The sequence below is a fragment of the Rhea americana genome, unplaced genomic scaffold (assembly GCF_003343005.1).
Source record: "Rhea americana isolate MKP2758 unplaced genomic scaffold, rheAme1 scaffold_94, whole genome shotgun sequence".
In the NCBI taxonomy this organism is placed as follows: domain Eukaryota; kingdom Metazoa; phylum Chordata; class Aves; order Rheiformes; family Rheidae; genus Rhea; species Rhea americana.
Genome location: NW_028187133.1, coordinates 3,056,659 through 3,080,600, shown reverse-complemented (window position 1 = coordinate 3,080,600; position 23,942 = coordinate 3,056,659). Strand labels below are relative to the sequence as shown.

The 23,942-nt window shown below is 40.0% G+C and overlaps 1 protein-coding gene across 3 annotated transcripts in view; it reads left to right on the top strand.

Moving 5' to 3' along the window:
* MLIP (muscular LMNA interacting protein) overlaps positions 1 to 23,942 on the top strand; it is a 117,492-nt gene that overhangs the window by 40,316 nt on the left and 53,234 nt on the right. For 2 of the 3 annotated variants that reach the window (XM_085324861.1, XM_085324860.1), the window contains exons 3-4: positions 7,418 to 7,576; positions 9,732 to 10,100. In XM_085324861.1, coding sequence (XP_085180987.1) covers positions 7,418 to 7,576; positions 9,732 to 10,100 — 528 coding nt within the window. Of the gene's footprint in view, positions 1 to 7,417; positions 7,577 to 9,731; positions 10,101 to 17,072; positions 18,708 to 23,942 lie in introns of all 3 variants that reach the window. The other variant, XM_085324862.1, reaches the window with a different exon arrangement.

Genomic DNA, 23,942 nt, shown 5'->3' with positions numbered 1-23,942 from the left:
CTGTGCTGCCAAGAACAAATCACATCAACTTTTTATTTCCCCCGGTCAGATCAATTATTTTTAAATGAAAAGTTTATTYCTAATTAAGCCAAACTTGGCCAAAATGGTTTAACCCTCAAAAAAACTTTTTTTTATGTTTTCAAAAATGAAAAGTTTTTTTTTAAGATGGACCTGAAAGTTATCCAAAAATTAAAAATAATTTATCAGTGTATAGCTGAGAATAAACTGAGGCAATAAAAGAGGGATATGAGAGTGAAGGGAAAATTTAAGGGAACAAGTGACGGTCAGAACAGAGGAGGAGAGTGCTGTAAGTGGAAAGCATATGTATAAGCATCTACAGCATGTACAGGAGTAACAGCATCTCTCTGCTTTTTAATGCTTAAGTGAGCACAGGTGGAGCAGTGTTTTGTATTTGGGGGTGACAGGTAATGACAGGAACTATGAATCTGATCCAGATTCATAGATCAGGCATATTCAAGTCATCCAAAGGTAGGTGGAGTCTTGGCATACGGAGAATGTTTCCCTGTTTTCTAACCTCTGTCTTGCATCCCCTCCTGGAGGGAGACAGTCTGCTTTGTTGAAAGCTCTATAAGTGACAATGAATTTGAGTACAAACCTGTAGTTCTTCAGGTCTGAGAAGCACTTTTTTTAGGATAAGAGCTACCATGCCAGGTGACAGTGACATGAGRGACCATGGCTGGTCATTTCTTGTTGCAGAAAGCCCAGATTTGGATCACAGGGGCATTTAAAATCTGTGCTGAGGTATTGTGGATAGAATTAGACCTGGGGAAACTTACAGAGACTGTCTGCATGGCAGCATCTGTCTAAAACTGCCAAAGAGTTTGTGCCAACAAGTTTCTCTGTAAGCCACAGCTCATGGAGAGTCCCCTGTAGCCCATCACACCATCACCAAAGTCCATGAGGGATTTCACACACCACTGCCAGCCTGGAGCCCTCAAAAACTTATCCGCTGAAGTGGAGACGTACCAGTACTTTTTTTTTTTTTTTTTTTTTTGTGTGTTACATGCAGATAAAGCAGAAAGGTAGTTCCTCAAAAATAATCAGACAAATTGTGTGAATGGGAAACCTCCCCCATCTGCTGTATCCAAACTAGTACTGAGCCTCAAGGGTGGGGTACAAGATCAGACAGCTTGTGCGATTTAGAGAAGCTGTGTGTCAGGGCAGGATCGCCTCATGCTGGTGGGAGCAAGCTCCGAGTTCTGCTCCAAGGCAGGGAGCCGGTCGCGCTGAAATCCCACGGGTGTTCAACTCCTCAGACGTCTTTAGAAGCCAAAGTGCGTGTGGCTGATGCCATAAAATTAAAGTTCCTTGTTAACATCATCCCCCAAAACTGATCTCTCAACTCTGACAGCTACATGCACAGTTTATTTCTATTCCCAGTGCTTGATTTGATAATTATATCTGCTTGCTGATAGAGGCAGCTTTGGGGCAAAGAAAATAAGGGAAATTATGTCATACACATCGAYGAGACCATGTACAGAGTGCTGCGAGTAGGACGGCAGCAGTCTGAGACTGTTGTGGGGCTGAAATCACAAGCAACTTTTACAGCAAAACAATCATTTCAGGTTAATGTTAGATTTCTCACTGGACAATTGAGRTAGCTACCTACAAAAGGACGGGAATGCTGGGATCACTTGTATCTCGCTGCTGTTTTGCTAAGGCTGTTAGGCAGGCTGCAGTCTTTTTGATGGTCAGAAGAATTATCACAATGTTGTATAAGTATATACTGTGTATATCAATGTGTCTGTGTGTACACTGCTATATATACTGTACATGTAAACTCCTAAGTCTGGTACGCAAGCGTAGGTGTAGCTGTTTCTACATATCTAGAGGCACTGAAATTAGCAGTCAGAACAGGCACTGAGAAGTGGGACACTTGAGACCAAGTTATCCRATAAGCAATAGGCATGCTAGACAGCACCAAATTTTTGTAATTTTTGTTTGCAATCAGCTTCCAAAYTTTTCCAGTCTCCTTCCAACCTCCTTTTTTTCAATCCTTCATTGCCTGCTACGCAAGACCAGAGTGGCAAGCCTGGCCACGCTGTGGAAAAACTGGGCAAAATCACGGAAGCAGCCTCTCTGGGTCGTTTCCGACTGACGGGCACTGCAACCCGAATGCTGGATGGCGCGAAGRGGACAGTGACCCGGGCGGGTGGGTGGCTGGGGACCGGCTCTGCATGGGAGTGCCCACCTGGAGACTGTCCCAGCATCTGCCTAAGGGTGAGGGCCCAGAGCAGCTGGGGGGGGGGGGGAGTGTTTGCACTACAGAGCTGTTTTTAGCTTGGAAGATGTTGCTTTCTGGGAGTTTTAGGAGACTAGAGTGACTAAGGGCTTTAAGGAATTTACTGGTACCTAAAACATACATCCAGGTCCTCTTAGGGCCTACTGTTGTAAAAGCATTTAGTCAAGCTGCACTTACTTACTTAAGCTAATCAAATGTGACAGACAGCATATTTTACTCCCCCATTGCAAAGAAAGAAATTAAAGGTTATATTTGCTTACTTTACGCCATACTTACTTGCATCTGTGCAGACCAGTGTGAAAGAGCAATTATGGTTGTATAAAGTCTGCTGCGCTGAAGGGCTAATCAAAACAATTCTTGAAAGAAATATTTCAGCTGCATGAATTCTTGCATTTCAAATGATAGGTTACAATTTTATACTGTGTTTGATTGTCTCTTTCTAGAACTTTATACACCTTAATTTTCCAAAAAATATTTTTCTGTGTGTGAGTTTTAGTGTGTTCTGCTATACAGAAAGAGGCCGATTTATTCGAGATGATACAGTGCGTACGTAACAGGCCTAGGCACAYGGCTTTGGGAAACGTCCTGGACCACAGCTGTCAGTGGGAATTTTGGCACAAACTGCAGCAGCGCTGTAATTTCATCCTGGACTTTTGGAACGGATTTAACTTTTCCACTGAAGTTTCAGAGCTATAATGCTAAAATGTTCAGATGCTCATCCACGGCTGTTTGCAAAAAGGTTTGGAAAAGCCAGAGCTCATAGTAACAAAATAATCAATTAATCCATATTATGTTACTATGATAGCTATGGTGAGTCAAGAAATGAAAATACACTGAAGATTCTTGCACTTCAACTGCCAATTTCATTTGTAACACACCGGCCTCGCTCTTCGCCTGCAGGAGAAGACAATATCTCACAATATGTGCTTTGAGTTTACCTTGCAYGCAGGGACGGAGCCCGGGAGGAGGCTGCGCAGAGCGGGGCGTGTGTCGGGGTGGCTCCTCTGGCCGCCTGTGCGTGAGGATCTGGCTGTGCTMTGCGTGCCGGAGCTATGTTTAGCACGCAGGAATTGCGGGCATGTGAACTTGAGCTCTGACCAAAACTGCACGTCAGTCGGCATGTTTCCACGTTGTGATACACACATTTGTTATTTTGCTGTTATTTATGCATATATTCCCCTTTCCACTGTTTAGGCAAGTAAATAAATAGCCTCAAAAGGAAGCACTTCATACCTCCGTAGTGAGATTTCCTTGGGGTGTTAATTTATTAGAGAGATTATTTGCRTTAGAAAATCAGTGGAAGAAGTGGTAATGCAAACCAGCAGATTCAATTTCATGTTAACAATCCGTATTCCAGAAGGAAATCCAYGATAGGACCTCAGTTTACATCGCAAGACAGGCAGTATGCTGAATGCACAAAGACTGAGCGAATTAGATAAAAATGTTCATTTGTCTTCACAAAGTACCCAAGACAATAAATGTGTTCTGCAAGTAAGAAGTGTAGGTGCTGTGGCRATAAAAGTAATACTTAATATAATTTAGTTTGCTACTCTTAGACCAGTTGTAAATTGAAGGTGTGAATTATGCAACAAACCTGTTTGTAAATTGATGATATRGAAAGTCATGGAAGTCATCTAGAACAAGTTTCCCCTCTTGAAACTACAAAGCAGCATATCATGCAGAAGCTTATATTCCCCTAATGGATATTCAAATATTTACATTAATTCCTATAACTGATATTCTTCAAAGAAATAAATAAGATGAAAAGATAAAATTAAAGTCAARCATTTCATTGTGCATAAAGTTGATCATATAATATAAAATAGGATTCATTAATATTAACTTGAATAGATGTTGCAAATTATATTTTCCAGCCACAGTAACTCCATTGATTCAAGTGAGTTATAACAGCAAGGAATCTCTGGCATTGAATCCYTCTGCTGCTATTTCTCGGTCTAGAGGAATGACAATTTGCAAAAAGGTCTCACAAAACCCAGCCACATGCAGTGTTTGTATAATAAATATTATAAATATAATAGAGCATTGTTAATATTTTTTTCCTGAAATTAGTAAAATGGAAAAAACACTTAAAAGAGATTTTTAAAAGACAATTTTTCTTTTTGGTGTTTTCTTTTGCTAGTGGAAATATTTCTGGCCAGTTTTGTGATACTTACTCATGGTCTAGGTTTCTGTGCTGCAACCTAGACTGCGTGACCAATTTCACCTGCTAGAAGTCCCTGTTTCCTATAAGTATGAATGAATCTAAGAGCAGTGTATTCCTATATACTACTTCACACACTATTTGGCTACTTAAAACTTTCTATAACGCAGTAATTCCGTTTGTTAGTTTACACATTTTAAACTTTAGCGAAAATAAAATATGCTAGGGGATATAACTAATGCCATGTTTTAATGACATCTTCCAGTTGAAAAAATATTCTAGCTTGCACATCTTTAGATATGTTTTTCAAGATTAATTTTAGCTTGGAATCAATTCTGATGACTGTTACTATGATGTGTTTAGGACAAATGCAGTAAGTTCTTCATTGTGCTCTTTCATTTTTCCACCACAGTGCAGAATTAGGCTTTAGTAATTCTGGAGGGGTGTTGGCAAGATTTCCCCCTCTCAATAACCTGGATCCTCCTAACTTGACTTTCTAGTTTGCATTACAATTATATAGCTAAAATACTGGGAGTTTAGATATACTAATACATTTGATTAGAATTTCCTATAATTCTGCTTGTGGGGAGCTTGCTACTGGCACATTTTTCTTCTTTTTTCCCCTTTTTCTGTTGTAAGGAATATTTTGTGCTAAGAGATATTACTTTCTGACACCAGAATACTCRCTGGTGCAAAACAGCTGATGTCAAGTATCAAACAAGTTTGTGACAAGAAGGTGAAGTAGGAAGGGAAAATGCTGGTGAAGGTGACTGAGGTAGCCAGAGTCACTAGCTGCATTTCTGGACTGTAGATGGGAGATGAAAGCCCAGCCGCAGAGCTGCAGGAAAGCAAAGGCCATCTCCAGCTGATGTCAGTGGAGATGCAAGTGCGATGTAAGACCAAGATGGATGGTGTGAGCTGTACATAAATCATGCTAATATGAGAGATACTGCCGCCTGAGAGCAGGTAATCCTACTTCTTCAGTAGTGCCTTCAGGGACAGCGGGTGCTGAGGTGGCATCTGTGACCTGGGGTCCATGCCAAGGACCTGCTCTTGGTAGGTAATAAGTGCATGCTTGAGCACTTAGGATACTCTGTGAACTTGCAGCRTGAGCAAGGACAATATATTTACTGTGCCAGCTTTGTGTTTGAAAATTGTATCATTGCCTTATGAAAAATATGAGTCAGACTGGGTACCTTGGCTGCTGAGAGGACAGAGCTGTGTTGTTCCTCCCTCGAGTAAAATGTCATCCAGTGTACAACACCATTCAAGGAAAATGTCATTCCAGTGTAATATGGAGCAGACAACCGTCTGCCCCTGGTTCAGGCTGAGCATCATGGGCTCCTACGCTTGGCCACCTGCGTGTAGTAGGGGGAGAGTCAGGGGACTATCTTTTCCCTCTATTGCTGTCACTCACATGGTGAGTGGTGTAAAAAGTAACTTACTCATGTGAGCTGGTGAATATGGGGCCCAGTTTCAGAACTGATATAGTTCCATTTATTCAGATGTTTATTTCACTTTCAAAATCATAACACGTTATTCTTTCAGATTTAGAGATGGACACCCGGAAATTTGTTCTGTGTGTGGCTCAGAGAACAAGATTTTCTTCTGAACTGTAGAGAAAACAGCCATGTGCAGTGTTTGTATAAATAATCTGCCTCTGTTTCATGCAGCCCTCTTGGAGACAGCTTTCATATAGTGGAATTAACATTCATTTAGTTTTTTTAAATCTGAAAATCTGTGCCTGTCATTTTTGATATTCCTGTCACCACAAGGCTGAGTCATGTGAATGTATTTCACTGTGGTCCATAATTGCTATTTGCTCATAGATGCAAATTACTAAGAAGCATAATGAGAGCCAGAGTTTTCAAATTTGTGTTTGATTTTAAACAAACAAACAAATAAAATAGTCAAAGCAGTAGAATCTCGTTGTTTTGTAACAGTACAATTCAACCCAATTCAACAGCTACAGACTCTGGATCAGCTAATAAAACAAGGAAAAATGGTACAAACTTCGTAGTTTTGGCTCAGAAAGAGGGATTCTATACCCCAACAAGTTGCAGGAAAATCAGTGGGTCAAGTTCTGTAGTTTGGGATGGGCTGTGGTTCACCATACCTACCACTGTGTCAAACCCTTCACGGTTCCTCTCCCTCATAACTGGCAAAGCACCTAAGAGGTTTTCCATTAACTTATTTTTCCAGTCTGATATCTTCTAAGAAAGGGGTAGAAGTGATTGCAGAGTGCTGTGAATGTTGATCTAAATGTTTAGGTGAAGGCACCTACTCTTGATCTCTCTTTCCTCTGTGTATTCAGTATCCTAAGGGGAATGTAGAGTGAAGAAGGAGAAACGAGAAGACAAAACACACATAGCTGGTGTATGCATCTGAATGGTTTAAAGAAAATGGAGGGAAATGTTTTCCTTGAAGCATAGTTCATCCCAGATATTGCTCAGAATTAGTGGCATTTGCATTACGAAGTATAAACTAATTCTCCTTTCTTTTTGCCAGTGAAATATTTTTCCAATTTGTTATAAGGTGATAAGCAAAATACTCTAGGAGGCTACATTACTTCCAGATACAGCAGTATGTTTACCCTGTTGGTCTACTAAAGTGAAGTYAAACAATGATAAAAGCAGCCTGAAATGAACAGAATTTGGTCCACTGTTTCTGATCAGGAAGATGTAAAGAATACCAAATTACTGAGGAAATTTTCTTCTGCCCTGTGCACCAGGCCACTAGAATATATACAATGTTGACGAATATGATCAGATATGATGAGTATGAGTACATAGATTTTTTGTCTATGTAAAAAAGATCTTAAGTTTTATATGTAATATACATTGACCTGATACAAAACCTGTTGACCAGTACAGTTAACAATAGACTTATAAGTTTTGTAGATGAACTAATTCTCACAAATGTTGTATGTTATTTCAAATTTCAAAATAGTCTTTATCCAGGTGAAAAAGCTGGATTACTTATACATTTTGTAGGTCTTTTCCCATGAATCTGGAACAAAGCCATTGACCTTCACATTTGTTCCATCCATTGGACGACTTCCAACTCATTTTGAGGTTGTAGATGTCTCTAAGTTCCTTGTGAGAATCCCAGAGGAGCCGAAGGACCTGAGCAGTCAAGAAATTACAAATAAGGTAGAATTTTACTTACGTTTATTTTGTTTAATTATGTTTATTTTGTAATTTTCTGAAAAGATACAGAAAATTCTTTCCTCAGCATTGCTGAACTAATGCTCTTTGCCTTGAGATAATTCTTGGCTTGTGCTTGATTTTAAATTCCATGTCTACCAGAGATGCAGAAACATTACCTGAGAGAAAGCTGATGTCTGATCAACACTCTGCTTTGCCTTCAGAGGAGCTTGTATTGGGGCTGAAGCAAATCCTTTCTCCTTTCAATAATGTCCTCTGTCAATCCCGCAAAGCTGTGTTCTTGGCAGAGAAGGAGATGCCTTCCTGATCTCCATAGATGCAAAAGAGATGTGAGGGGAGCGCTATCACATGGGAATCCACCTCGACTTGGTCACTGGATCCTGCTTTCAGTAAATGCCAGGGCTGTGGCTGCCAGCTAAGGTGCCAATCCCTTTCACAATTGTGTAGTAACACATCAGTCAAAGAGAAAGCTTGTTTTTTGTTTCTGAAAGCTTGTCCCCATGACTTCCTGTAACAGTGAAACCCAAGACCAGCAGTACCACATTAGTGGTTTTCTTGCGTTTAGCCAGCCCACAGTGTTTGTTACTCCTTCATTCTTTCCTGCCTCACACCATGTGTTGCCTCTTATTTTATTCCATGCTATTTAAAAGGAAACCAGAACCCTCAAGTTAATTTTAACGCAYATGGTTCTCCTTTGCTCTTGTGTTACAGCTCCTTCCCTGGGGCGTAGCTGGGGCTGCAGCTCTTGTTGAACTCCCGCATAAATAGAGCTTCACAAGAGCGTATAGTCCTCTGACCTGARTGTGCTTCAGCATTTCCAGAGGCCTATCTTGCTAAAAAGGGATTAAGTCTGAGCAGAGAGTGAATAAGTTTGAAGAGACATGCACTGAAATATTATCCTCAGGATGAAAACATTCATTAGTTACATTTCAGCTATTTAATATTGGTTTTGCTATAAGAAGTGTCCCAGGTAAGGTAAAATCAGGTATTGCTGATATTTATCTTATTCTTTTTGTTTTAACATGTGGCTAGACAGAGAAAACTTTCCTAACAAGAAATGCAGTACTGAGCCCTTCACAGCCCCCTTTACTCTCTTTTCTAAACTGTCTAAAACCTGGCCAATATATCAAAAATGAAAAACAAACCAGCAACAACAGATAATGCAAATAATACCCCAAAACCCAAGCTTGTGGTATCTACCTTTATGTTCCGAGGGTTTTGTTTGTTTTTCATAGAACTCAGTTTCAGGAACACAGTTGGGGCTGTCAGTGGAAATTTGTCCTTATGATATGTTCTTCAAGCAGAATTCAAATTTGAGCCCCATCTACAGGATTTCTTTTGCAGTACACATTATTTCTATTCCTTTGGCTGATTCTTCCTTCAAGAGAAATATTATTTGCCCTGGCAGGTTCAATATCAAATGACTTGATGATGTGTACATCATATGCCCAGCTTGCACTATCCCTGCTCTTATTCAAAGTATACTTGAGAAGTTTCATACTAGTAATGGAAAGCACAAAAATATGTAGAACAACTGTAGTCTGAACTCTAGTGCTTAGTCTTAAACATACAGTAAAGCTCTCTGACCTCAGATTCTTTGTTTGCCCTTTTCAGAGAATGCCCTGGCTTCAAGGCCTTTGTTTCTTCATTAATATGTATAGGTTTTGTCCCAGATTTTTCTGTCAGGCTCCTCTGAGAAGTATTGTCTGCCTCCGTGGATCCCACAGCCAAGATTCCTTCCCATGGCGTCTGGTGTAGTTGGGTCTGACAGCTCATTCAGCTTCATTGCACCCCTCTTTTCAGGTCCAGCGTGATTCCCAACACTAGACTTGGGCTATCGTTTTGCTCGCGGCCTCCTGCTGCTGCGTTATGTCGCTAGAAAGGTAGCCAGAAGATCACTCAGAAGCAGACCTACAGCATCAGCTGGCTGGGCAGTGGGAGGGAYGGAGGGCCTGGAAGAGGAGGCATGCTGATGTGCAGCAGGGTCGCCAGTGTCTGCTCGCGGCTGAAGCCCAAATCCTTCATTCGTCTTCTGCATTGTTGGTAGCATGGTGTCAGCCACCACAGCAAGCCAAAATTACTTCTCAATTCGAATGAGAAATGCTGCTAAATTAGATTTCTTTCTTTATGTCTTTTGCAGTCAAACACAGTCTCTGATGAGCTGGCCTTGAAGAGTGGAGTCGGGCAAGACAGTGTGTCCTCTGTTCACACAGACAGCGCCCAAAAGATCTTCCAGTCCCCAAGCTGTAACTCAAACAGAGGAGAAATGCAGGAGAATGACCTCTTTAAGGCTGAGTTTATCCTGATTACAGACTCTGGTGAAGAAGATGAAGTAGCCACAGCCTCGAGCAGTGCTCAGCAGGCTCCCAACGGCTACGGGCCCATCAGTGCCCGGCTGCTGGCTGCATCCCATGTGTCCGCTGGCGACGAGGCAAGAAAACCTCCTGGTGATCTGCATGGTTCAAGTGCTACGCCTTCCCACAGCGCTACTGATCAGCAAAAACAGCAGGTAACCTATTCTTTAAACTACAGCAAACCCTTCCTTGCCAAAGTTTTCAGGATATGGACACTGAGTCATGTTTTAAAGCAACTTGGACTTTTTTTTTTTTTAACTAGGATTTTTATTACTCAGTTTTTTAATAATGAATAATCCCTGCTGTTATGACTTACTACTACCTCTGTATAGCTCTGATGTATAAATGGAACAGGTAATACAGATCTATTATTCTTTCCTTTCTTTCTTTTTTTGGGCAGCTCATCACGACAGACAGTTAATCAGATGGTGTTAGAGTCCAAGCTAGACTAAATTGGCCCGAGTCATTGAAATCAAACATTTTTCTCAGCAGTGGGTGCAGCCCTTTACACTAGAGAAAGAGCCTGCAAAATCCTGTTATTCTGTTAGTTAGCACAGATTTTGCACAAGTGTAAAGGACTAATGAAGATTAAAGGTCTGTTTTATGTTGACGTATATAGGACTCATGAGCTCGGATTTATTGAAATTTCAAATGCCCRAAGGGAGAATTCAAAAAAACAATCTCAAAAATGTTCCATTTGGAAGACTCATTAATCTGATTAACTGTATAAAAAGTTAATTGTCTCACATTTAGAGTGGGCATTGATACCCTTTTCTCGGGATGTACATGCAGTGGAAAAACTCTCTTCAGCAAAACAGTAACATCTTTCTCACATGGAGAAGATTCAGGCACTTCCTTTGACCTCAGTGGAGTTTCCCTGAAGTTCAAAATGCAATTCTTCATTGATATTTTAAAGAAAAACAAAAAGCATTTACTTTGTCTCTGAAAATGAATAGGACTTCCTGTTTTGTGGTCAAATGCTTGTGTTACTCAGTGTTTTTATTAAATTCATGGTGTCAATTTTGATTGAGGAAATCCTGAATGAGAAAGACGTTCTGTTCTGGGCTTCACAGCGTTACGAAATATTCATATCTTCTTGCAGACTCCCAGTGAAGTCAGTGAGAATTTTACCTGAATAAGGAGTAAAGAGATAGATACATCTTTTTGAGGGGAAGGAGCCTGTAAAAGGCTAATTGTCCCAGGGAAATACAGATTTACTTCTGCAGCTTTCAGGGTGTAGATTCTGTTAGGTTTAGTTGGGTGATTTCTTTAAAAGCTACTATAAAAAATATTGGATTTCTCTTTAAGACCATACAGAAAAAAAATCATATGATGTATCTTTCTTAGCAAGTTTTTGATGGCATGACAACTAAACAAGGATTTACTTGGTTAAGTAACAGAAAATACAGATGTACTTGCACTGAAGAAGGAATTAAAATCTAAATTTAGTAACCATTCAGCTGCATGTGAAGTGAGATAGTATGTGGCTGATGTATCTCTCACCTTTATTCCTAAGGTGACTCTACTTCCTCGGTCTTTATTTTCTAAATATCTGTAGCTGTATACATAAAGCAAGGACATTTTTACTAAGCTACTTGTCATTGATGTTCTGGTTCTTATTCAGTATTTCCTTAGTCATTACTCTTTCTGGCTCTATTTATTGAAATATCAGTACATTTCTTTGTCCAGTGCCTGTCATCTGGTTTGGCTTTTCCAGACAAATCAGTCAATAGCCCCTACAAACTACTGCTGACCTCTGGAAGAATGCATCTTTTTTTTCTTTTTTCTGTTGGTAGAAACCAGGCAATTACGGATGGCATCTCTATTAACTGGGTCTGCACTCAGTCTGATTTACAACTCTGTGCCCAGATATTTTGTCATCAAGTTTCCCAACCTCCAGCACTTCTTTATCTCTCTTTCTGACTCTCAGTTTACAGGCTGAGATAGGGAAAAGACTATTTTTTCTTTTCTATAATCAAATTCTACTGAGACCAAAGCATGGTTAACTGACACCAGGATAGACTTCATCAAGTTACATCCTTTCCTACACATATTTTTTTACCTTCTGAGCATCCAATTTTGCCATTTAACATCCTTTTCCTATTTCACTAGACCATCCCAGGAGCACTGCTGGTATAAATAGCCTGTTCCTCTGTGCCCTTCCATAGCATTACTGGAAGCGTGATTTCACCAGAAAGATCAATTATCTTTTGTCCAGCTCAGTTCTGCCATTTCGAATGCATCGAGGGGCAAGACTGGATAGTAAGATTAAGCCCTGATTAATGTTTCTGAGGCATCAGGACCTTTTTAAGTTCCTTTTTTCTTTTGTGTTAAGATTGCTACACCTATTTTACTTTCTTTATAAATATTTGAGAAATATGTCTGAGATGGTCCTGAGTAGAGAAGAAGGCTGTAATTAAATTATAGACTACATGAACACGAATATACTTCTGTCACTCACTACCTTGGCACTAATCCAGTAAAACTTTAAAAAAAAGTTTTAAAACAGTAGAGAAACTAAACAGAATAAAAAGGCAAAATAAATTTCTCATTAGTAAACCAGAAATCCTTTTCGATCAAATGGTAATGTCTTTTTTATGCCTTTAGGAAATGTCTTACACATTTTGTGATGCAAGATAAATTGATCTCTGAAACTCATTTCTAATTGTAATTATGCAAAAAAGGATAGCTGATACAATGGCAATTTTCATGGATTTTTTCAGTTGCATTATAGAGTATCTTCTTTACTGTAAGGACTGTGAGTAATAAAAATATTTTGAAAGATGTAACTACTACTATTATTCTACTCATCCGGATAAAGTTAAGACATAATTCATGCACCTGTGGTGTTTTGGACTGCAACAATGAAGTTAATTACCTCAAAGGAAGATTATATTTAGGTTACCTAGTTTACAGTCTAGTAAGAAATGTCAAGTGCAAAGAGAGTATGAAAGAGCACTTGCCTGCAGAGCTGAGGTCAAAAGACTTCATGCAAGATAAACCTCCTCTGACCAAATGTAGGCTCTTTCCTACTGCCTTCTTTATAACCAACATTTACAGAATGGATCATCCTAAAGTTGTTGTATGCTTGGCCACACAAACATTAGGTCAGTTACTGTAAAGTTGGTGACATGATACAAATTCATGCCCTAGCTTACCACTGTAATTTATTTGCCTGCTCATGTACACATACAGATACAGTAAATGTGAAATTTATTGAAATGTGATGAGAAGAGATCGCTCTCTTTTTATTTTTGCACTTACACYGTAATTGGCAATCTCTGAAGAAGATGGTAAAATAGAGATTATCCCTTGGTGAGGTGAACAGGCGTAGCCATGGACAATGCTTCTTTGGGCTTACAGGTAGTCATTTAACTGCTTTAAGTAAAATACATTTTTTCTGTCCCCTCTCCTGTGCACAGTTCTGCAGAACAATCTCTACAAATACTGCCTTCCTGATTCTGTCACCCTGAGGACAGGCACAGTTTGTCTGTGAGATGGCTGTTTACACCTGTAGCTGGGAAATGGGTGTACAAAGAAGAAAGCAGGAATCAGAGAAACAAGAGTCTTTAAAAAATCCTAGGTTTCTGTGTAAGTGAAAAGGATGTAATTAAAAATACATGGAATAGCATGTATGTACTGCATGACAGGTAGAGGGTGTTGAGAAGGATGAGCAGGGATGAAGAGGAGGTGGGGTCACACTTTGTGTTAAAGAGCTCCATGACAGTGCAGAGTTCCAGCTGGAAATAGGAGATGTTCCTGCTGAGAGTCTCTGGGTCAATATCAGAGGTGTCACTGGGACTTACAGACTGCCTGGCTGAGAGGAAGAAAAAGAGACAAAAGAGAAAGTTCAGGGAAAATATGGCTYTGTTTTAGGATGGGGAAAGAAACCTAGTGACAGATAATACTGAAAGGGCCGAAGTACTCGATGCTTTTTTTTTGTTCCAGTTTTCACTGCTGAAGCTGGTTTCTAGCCCATCTCATGTATCAGCTGGGGACAGAGAGAGGTAACCAGAAACAAGAGAGCAACAGATTAGAGGACACTTAGAGATTCATGGGGCTGGCTGGGATTCATCCAAGGATGCTGAGACAGTCAGCCAATGTGATTGAGAGGCCCTGTGCATGAGAAGAGAGGGATCCTGATAACGAGTGAGCAAAACTCACGAAGTTCAGCAAGGAGAAGTGCAAAGCTCTGCACCTGGGCAGAAAAACCCGGTGCATCTGTACAGGCTGGGAAGTCATTGACTGTGCAACAGGCCTGCTGAGTAGGACTTGGAGGTTATGGTGGGTGCCAAACTGGAGATGAACCAACAGTGAGCTGTCACTACAAAGTAAACTGCCTACTGGGCACCTGAGGAGATCTGTGGCTAGCAGATCAAGGGAAGATGTTATRTCCCATCTAATCAGCATGGGAGAGATCCCACTTGCAATATCATGCTCAGTCTTCCCTCCCTCGCGGTTCAAAGAGCTATAGTGGATCCAGCACAAGGCTACCAAGATGGCCAGGGGCACCTGTGAACTTAGGGAGCTGGACCGGTTTATTCTGGCACAGGGGTAGTTAGGGAAGCATGTAAGAGCAGCCTGCAACATCTTGAAGGAAAGAGACAAAGATGACAAAGCCAAACTCTTTTCCACAGTAGCAGATAAGACAGCACTGGCAATGAATTGAGGCCCAGGAAGTCCCAACAGGACAATAGCAAAAGCTTTCTCAGTAGGCATCAGAGCATCATGGATTTGTTTGCAGTAGGTAACCTCCCAGGCTGCCCCAAGGGTGGTGGAACTGCTGTCCTTAGGTGCTTTTGAGGCTTTGCTAGACATGGCCACAGCTGACCTGACCTGTTGGTGTCTGATAGCCCTGCTCTGAGCAGGAGGCTGGGCTAGATGACCTAGCTAGAAGTCGCTTCAAACCAACATTGCTATGATTCTGCAAATAAGAAGATGATCATCCACAGATGTGGTTAACATTGCAAAAACAGTAGCAAAATCTTTTTAGAAGACTTGAATAACAGTTCAATTAGTTCACCACACAGATGTTCAATGGTATTCAAATTAGAAGACTACAGCAAAATGTTTCTTATGCTTCCAGGAGCATGGTTATCATCTGCTACCATGAAACTTTTCCTAGCTGCTATCAAATCTTTCTTATTAAGTTTTATCTAATTATAAGTCCATTCCCCTTCTGTCTTTTCATTCTGGAGTTTGATATTTATTCTAATTTTCTTTTAATCTATTGCCTTTGTAAGGGAAATTTATCTATTCTATTTTCATATACAGGGATTTCCTCATCCAATTTTGTTTCGGTAGCTGATGAGATTCCAGAACTGATTATTAAATTCAGTAGGCTGCTCCAAATTGTCAGAAATATTACCTTCCTCCATTTTAGCTTGTTCAATAATTCTGTGCTGCATGACATACTTAATAATGCTTTTATGTAGTGGTTAAATATTGGTCAATTATTCTCAGATAGTTTCCAGTATTTCTTCTTATTTATTATGAGCAATTTTTTCAACACAGTCATAATTCCTTAATCCAGGAGAATATATATTATTATGGTACCATGTATATTCGTTTTATAAAGTATTAATAGATGCAGTGTATACATTCATTGCCTTAACACTTCAGATTTAAGATTCCTTATTGCAGATATAGATTGTGGAAGTTAGTGTGACTGTAAAGGCTGGCTTTTATTGCAATAAGTGAAGACATTCCCTTGGGCAGTGTCTTATACGAAAAGTCTCCTCGKCTTACAGGTCCTGCAATTACTATGGTATCATTTAGCAGGAAGAGCTCACTTGTTGAAAGCTACAAGGGTTACCAGGTTTATGCTGTGCATATTTAGGGTTTCCTGGGGTATAGTTTAGCCCTTAAAAAACAGTATATCTTGTTGTCTTGGCACAGCTTCTTCTGGTATGTTTGTGCTCTCACTTTAGAATTACAAATATGTTTTGTACTTATTTTTGTTTTGTGACATGTCAATACTCCCTGATATTAAATTGTAATAGTTTTTCACTCTCCTGAAGAAGACACTTGTGTTTAAAAAGTAGGTTCATAATCTAAGCCAAAGCCACGTGCAAGTCATGTATGTGGAAACTGGATGGTATGATTTTATTTTACAGAGTGTCATAATCTTTTCAGAGTGTCAAATAATAGAAGAATAGATGTTTGAATGAAGTTTTTAGGGAATAGAGTCAATTTCCCTGCGTTCAAATTGCTTAGTCAAAAGTTAGGTAATAATTTGTAGCCTCTCAGTTTTACAGTTCAACTTAGCACACTAATTCATATTGATATACTTTATTCAAATTGCATATTCCCTAGTTTTTAACCTTAGCATTATAATAACTTGGAATATTTTGAGACGGTAATTGCTTTCTTCAAAGCATAAAACTGTAAAGGTTGATAATATACTTGCATACTATAATTAGTTTTGCCAAATCCTAATTAGAATAGACCTAAGAAAAAAAGGCACTCATGAAAGAGATGATTACTGTTTTATTATTGTATTGTAAGACTGTGGAGAGGGGGACAAGAGCTCTTATATGCCTGCAAACTGTCAAACACATTGCTCTACAAATGATGAGAAGAATGAGAAACAAACTAGACGTTCTGATTTAAGTTACTTCTGAGAAAATTTCTCATTCTGATACCACAGTTCTGCAGAAGGTGTTGTTTACTGAATAAGAAAATAAGTACTTGCCTTGAATCTCATTTACAGAAGGGCTACTTTCTGCTGAACTAGTAGAGTGAGATGGGATGATATTACAAGTTTCTCACCTAAAGCTTTGTTTAACACAATGGAAATGGTATCAGAGKTCTGGACGCTGACGGCATAGCTGCCTTGGGTTTTACTTAAAATAAAAAATATGGTAGCTTTGGACCTTGTTTGTATCAGCAAAACAAAGATCTCTTAAAAGTACAGTAACATGTAATTTGGCTGTGCTCAGTCACCTCCCGTGAAAGACTTATCCATCAGGCKGCGTCACTTAGTTCAAGATAGCCTTGTGCTTTTAACCCACAGAGCAGTACTAATGAAAACTTTATATGCATGACCACAGAAGTGAGGTGTGGGACGCTTAACAGTTCCACAGAGTCCGTCTATGCTAACATTTCTGTTTTTCTTTTTTCTCCAGTTAATTTCTACTCTTTCTACCTCTGATCATCTTTCCTCTAAAACACCTGCTGTCCACTTAGTTTCTCCAACTAATCCGAAAGTAGCGTGTGGTGACATGGTTAACCTGAATCAAGCCTCTTCACTGGAAGATTCCCATAACAACTGGCAGTCACCAACTGGGTCTTCTAAACAAGATTCGTCTCTCTACTTTCAGTCTACTTTTCATAGTCCACCTCGTTCCATGTCTAGTATATCCTCCTCTGCATCAAATAGTTGTTACTCCAGTTCTCAGTTATATAGTAACTTACAAACACCAAGTCTCCATACCCCTGGTTGTGTTTACAAAACAGCAGAATTCACCACGTTCTCTGTTCCATCAAAAAGCCCAAGTCCCTCCTCAGGTCTTCCACGCTCAGCTGGAATTCAAGCACCACCTGCTCAGCCTTTACCCCCCAGTTCTTCCAAAAGATTGAATGCTTTATGTCCCATCCCTGTACATATAGTAGCACATTCACTATCTCCTAGCCCCAAACCTTTGTCCCCACCCTCTCTTTATGGTTCCTCTTCAACCATAGGTAGTGTGAGTGAGACTTACACACAAATGTCTTCTGGAGGAAATCCAGTAAAGTCAGGAATTAAACCCCCTCTGCCAACCAGACTTACTCTCTTAACTGCTATTTTGAGGTCAGGCTCTTCTCAGCAGAGACCACTCTCCCCTGCTTCTTGTCCCACATTTTCTCTTACCTCCCTTGGTTCCTCAACACTCACAGTAGATCAGAAGTTCAAAACTACTCCTCCAACCCCAAAGAAATATGTCTCAAGTCCATCTATTGGGCCTGATTCTCCAAGCAGAGAGGAGTGCTGGCTTTCAGGATTTGCTCGCCAGGTGCCTTTATCCTCACAGCCTCACTCCACCCCTCGGGCTAGGTCACTTTCTCCTAAAAAGCACCTTTCCCTCAGAACACTTTCTCCAGATTCATTAAGTCCTCTGTCATCCCCTATTGCTTCCCACAGAAAATCAGCTGCATCTCCACATTTACAGCCTACGCTACCTATTTCTGCGATGCCTCCTCGTGCCCCGATACACTCTTCTCTTTCTCACCCTCCCTCTCCTCCAGAAGAGGTGCGTTATCCTCTCTCCAGATCCCGAGGACCTCAGAGATCACAGAAAGTGCATATTTACTCACCTATCTTTACCTGTCAGTCATATCCTTTGCTTTCTTCTAGACAGAGTGGCATGGTCTCTCCCACTCTAGAAAAGCACTTGTCTCCCTCCCCAAGTCTTTCACATTCAGCTTTTAGATCTAAATCATATTCGTCCCACAAATCTAATCAGGAGCTGAGAGCCTCATCTCCTACCCATCCAAATGTCTCAAAGCAGTCATCTCCCTCATGGTCTGGTACTATTTCACCTATTCCCCAGACTTATAATATTAGTTCCCAGCCACTGCAGCTTAATTCCTCATCAATGTACACAAATTATAGGTCTAATTCCTACTCTCCAAGACCTGAGCAATCTGCCACCTCACCAGTATTAAAGTGTAGATCTCCTGTCTCAGACAAGCCACCACGCACACTGCTATCAAGACCCAGAGAGCTGACTTCACCACAATCTTTTTCCCTGCCTCCCGACCATGAAAACATCAAACCCAAGGTACTCTTAGTGCATGCTTATTTTCTAATAGTTCTTTGTCCCCATAGGGAAAAATGGCATCCATGCTGTACAATGATAGCAAAACGAATGACGGGGGTTAAAATGTTAACGCAGAGTTGCTATCTTGATAGTGAAGATTTTAAATGTTAACATACCAAGTTGTTAGTGACATATTCTGCATTATGGAGGAAGAAACTAGGGATGATTTAGCATAAAAATAAAATACATTGTAAACAGGTAGAAGGAGATATTACTGAAAATGGATTTGTGTCCAGTGGCTTTAAATACATTTCATGCACTTTATTATTTTTGAAGCTCACCTAATACAATGGTGTGCCAAAAATAAACCATAAAACATCTTCTGTACATGCCAAAACAATGTAAATTCATACACATTCCCCTTGGAAATTGTGAAAGTACAGTAATTTTAGGTGTAGGGCTGAGCTAGAAGCAGCTTAAGCTGATTTACTTAAATYGGCTGTTATGATAATTAATTTGTGAAGTGCCAGGTGTGCCAGTGCTCCTTGGTGCTGCCCCCTGCCCTGGAGGTGGCCTGGCCAGGGCCCCTGGCAGCTCTGCTCCTCTGGGGTGGACCCTGCCTCCTGGCCTGGTGCTCAGCCTCAGCAGGGGTTCTGCTTCTGCATCCCCTGCTTTTGYGTCCCCTGGTCTTGTGTCCTGCCATAGGAGGTGATCAATGCCTTGCTAGCCAGGGTCTGAGCTCCTGGCCACCCTGTTCTGGTCGCCTGGCTGCCCCTCTTCTGTGTGCTCCTCTGCTGGCTTGCCTGGCAAAGTCCTGACTTTCTTCAGTGCTTCTCTGATCTCGTGCTTGACAGAGAGCAAGAGTTAAAAAACCCACAAGCTTCCAATGACATGTGCTACTGCAAATATGAAAGTCTCACACTTGGTGAATGAGCCAGACTCCCACTGCTTGTCATCTGTGAGGAGGGGGAAGAGTCCCAGCAGAGTGAGAATGAGCAACGATGGCAACTGCTGCAGGAAGGCTTGGATTCCAGCCACATTTTAAACATAAAGATACATTTCAAGAATAAGCATGAGAAGGAAAGGAAAGTAGACAAAAAATATGCAGTAGATAGGTCCCTGTGAAAACAAAAGGAACTGCTAAGCACAGAGGGGGCTGTGGCAGAAGACAGCAGAGCTGCAGAAGGCTTTCCAGCCTCTTTTGTCTTGTCCCTGCTTCCTTTACKTTTCCTCTTGCTGCTATCTGAGCTCTCCTCTGGCAGACAGAGCACAGTACCCATCACAGAAAGGTTATCATAGTTTATTGATTTGTTTGGTTGCAGCACAAATGTACAGCCTGGTCTGCCAGATCAAGTTGTGTCAGATGTGTTTGTAACAGCTTGGTCATGGCAGGGGTGACTTGAACTACTTGGAAAATGTTAATTAAAAATGAGAGGTTTGAATCAGCACAAAGCAGCAATTGTCACAAATGCTTCTTTTAATAAAATAAACAACCCCAAAGGGACCATTGTACCATGCACAGCTGTACCATGTTGCTACACCYTGTCAGTATTACTTAACGAAATAAAATGAGAAATGAAATTGTAGAAATTCCAAGAAAATAATTCCCTGAAACAAAATTCAGAGGCATGATTGGGCCTGCAGCATGCAACGCGGTTGCAGTTTCTGCTAGAATCAATGCACGGTGCACTGTCAGATTCCCTGGTGAGAGGAAAGGTCTGAGTTCCCCCAGCTCTGACTGTGACACACATAACTATTGCCTAGATTTATATTTGCAGAAGCACCTTTTCTCTCTACCTACTGTCAATTTTCTTGCTAGTTCTGCTTTTTGAATGATACAATGACACTCTCAAAACTGCCCCACCACCCCTTTGAGATTGGGAGAGTAGCTTAATAGACCTGGTTAGGCTGGTGCAATTTTTAATTATACAGCAAAAGTTGATTTTATTGGGGATATGAAAGATATGAAATCTCTAAATCAAATGCAGCCAGGAATTCAGCGCAGAATAGATCACTCTTGGCTTTAAAATGTGAGGCTGTGAATTGATGCAGTTAATAATAGCATGCATTCAACACTCTCCTTCCCCCCGCTTTCATTTATTTGCATATGTAGTTTATGAAATAGCTCAACAAACTTCTGTTTTGCTCATTTGTTAATGTTACCAAACTCTCTGTCTATTCTCTAATCTCAAATCTCAGTATATTTCCAGAGAAAAAAGTAAAAGATTGAGAAGAGACAACATTAATATTTGAAGTAGCATTTAGGTCTGTTTACTACCAATCCACCCAGTGTTAGAATTAGATGAAGAGCAGGTTGCTTCATCAGATGACTGTTGATGCATGACAACATTTTCGCATGGACAGTGTTGCTAAGTGAACATCAAGGGAAAAGTGTAATATCTAGAAGTGCTTGACTTCTGCCTGTGTGATTTTGCAACCTTAACATTGGTTGAGGCAACATTAAGAAGACATCTATTAAATCAGAATTTTTTGATGTAGAGTTTTGACATTGAAGGTAAAACTGTTTCCTTAGCACAATATCAAAGCAATTATGCTCTTGCATGGTTTGAAAAAAGCATTGTTTTGTAGACAACTTTTATGTGTATGTGTATGCATGTGCCAGTTCATGGAAATCAAAGAATAGCCTATGAACTTATTTAAGTATTTGCATCTGTGTATATACATATAAATAAATACTTTCAGATGCTTTATATATTAGGACATTTATGCTCTTGTTTGCCAGTGTTKTACTTTTTAAAAATGGGCTGTTATCCCTATATATTCTTTGATTTTTCCTATTAAATTTAATACAGGGTGCATACAGAGCTACACAAATCAGCTTGCCAACAAAACTAATTGTAGCAACATGGACCTCAGCACAGCTGATAAACCTACCACAAAGCAGGAAAGATTAGTCATGAGGAGCTCTACACTGCTATGGTTAGTTGCTGGTTTTAAGCCTTTATAGGTCTGTGTCTAGCACACTGTAGCAATGCCCTGTGGGTGTCCTTAGTGCTCATTTGAGCACAGCGTACAGGACATTTTTGCAACTACTCCCCAGGTTGATACTAGCCTCAGTTTTGGTTATGGAATTGTTTGCTTCTGTTTGAGCCATAGTGCAGGCCAGATGACATGACTATCTGTGGCCATTTGAAAGTGCTCCTGGATTCCTAGGAACCAGATAATTAAATATATTTAGACATTGAAGAATGCATGGATGATAGACTTCTGGGTTCTGAAAATTATACCCAGTATTTGCAAAGTGCTTTAATATTACATGCAACATACCTGCTTTTAAAGAATAATATCAGTGGTTAAATAAGTGGTGTCTTTCATTATTATGAATGAAAGTATTTTCACTAGGAATTGCAAGTTTGGAGTATTATTAATTCATTGTACTTATGTGCCAGTATTTAGGCAGMTGAAGGAGAGTAGAGGAATATAGCTTGAATTTAATTGCATGTGCCCCAGTAGTTCCAAAAGTCATAGAATCATAGAATCARTAAGGTTGGAAGGGACCTCTGGAGATCATTTAGTCCAACCCCCTGGCTCAGCAGGGTCACCTACAGCATGTTAGACAGGGTCCAGACGGACCTTGAAGATCTCCAGAGAAGGAGACTCCACAGCCTCTCTGGGCAACCTGGGCCAGTGCTCCGTCACTGCCACATGGAAGAAATTCCCCCTCACGCTCAGGCGGAACTTCCTGTGCTTCAATTTCTGCCCATTGCCTCAAAGACAGTGTGTACAGGTTTTAAARGTGTCCAATCTTCTACTCTTCTTGCAATAGTCAGTATTTTTCTAATGATTGCCCCATGAACATAACCAGACTCTGAACAGTAATAAATACCAAAGTAAAGTATTGACACTAACTATTTCAAGTAAGACAATATACTGTGTCAAGAAACAAATTCCTGTGGAARAGTAACTTAATTAAGTGTTTTCCATTCATCTTAAACACCTTGATTTTGATAAATGCACTTTGCTTACAGGTTCTACAGTACATGGAAGTGCTAAGGCAAATTAAAACAGAATACTAACCCTCACATTTTAATAGTCTAATATGTCTTGGTTTAGTTCGTAAACCAGTACGACTAGCATCAAAGGAGTCACAGTATACTCATTAGAGATGTAAAAGACCAAGAGCTTATGAAGAAGTAGCATTTCATTTGAATGTTCATTTGATTGATTGAATATCAATTATAAGTGAACAAGGGTACATTTTGTGGATATGCCAATTTAAGCGTTTGAAATTTAAGCCTTATGCGTTACTTCAGTGCACGGTATTTTATGTTTAATGTCCACATATAGATAGAAGTTTCTATACACAAATATGTATGAGTACCTACACGTGTATGGCAGAGTACTGGTTTATAAATTCAAAGAGAAGAATTCAGCTTATATAAATTTTTACGGTTGAAAGTTAGACGTTTGAGCACAATCTAGGCAATTCTGTTATTTTCAAAGGAATGAATGGAGTCTCTAAGGGTGATTCATTCTATCTGTTCTAGATACCTATTTTAGGGTGAGAGGACTTACTCTGTTGAAACACTTGTTTCTGTCTTTTAACTGTGAAAGCATTAGATCTGACTGAAGCACCTGAAAGGCAGATATCTAAGTTAGAATAGATAAATCTCATCTAAATTACAAAATAGGTGCATTTCTGACATTACGCTGATCTGCTTTAACAGACTGTACATTCAGTATGATTATTGTGATTATTCTATCAACTTCTTGAAGACTGACAGTTTCCAAATTCTGACTAAAAATAAATATGAGTAACTCTCAAGCAAGTATAACTTTACATATAGAAAGAATTAAGGTGGTGCCCTACAACGTTTTCACAGAGATACAAGGACCAGGTTAATTTCCTTTATCTAACGTAAAATACAGGCTCCAATGAAGTCACCAAGACAGGAAAACAGTGACAAATAAACGACCCAAAGTGCAGTGTTCTGCTCAGCCTTTTATCTATAATCACTGGTGTTCCCAGCTGCAGACAGACAGCAGTCCAGTAAAAAAACAGAACTCACTAATGATTCCAACTTTAGTTCTGGGTGAATATCACAAAAAATATTCAACATCTAACTTAAAAATATTTCTGTGTGAATTTGCAGAAGTCAAAGTTTTTCATTGGAAAATTGCTGAAAGGGGAAAACATGTTGCAAATACATATTTAAGTGGTTTCCAGCAGTCATGTGACTAAGAGTCCTTGCTCTTGGACTTTTGTAAGTATAGAAAATTCTCAATGGACACTTA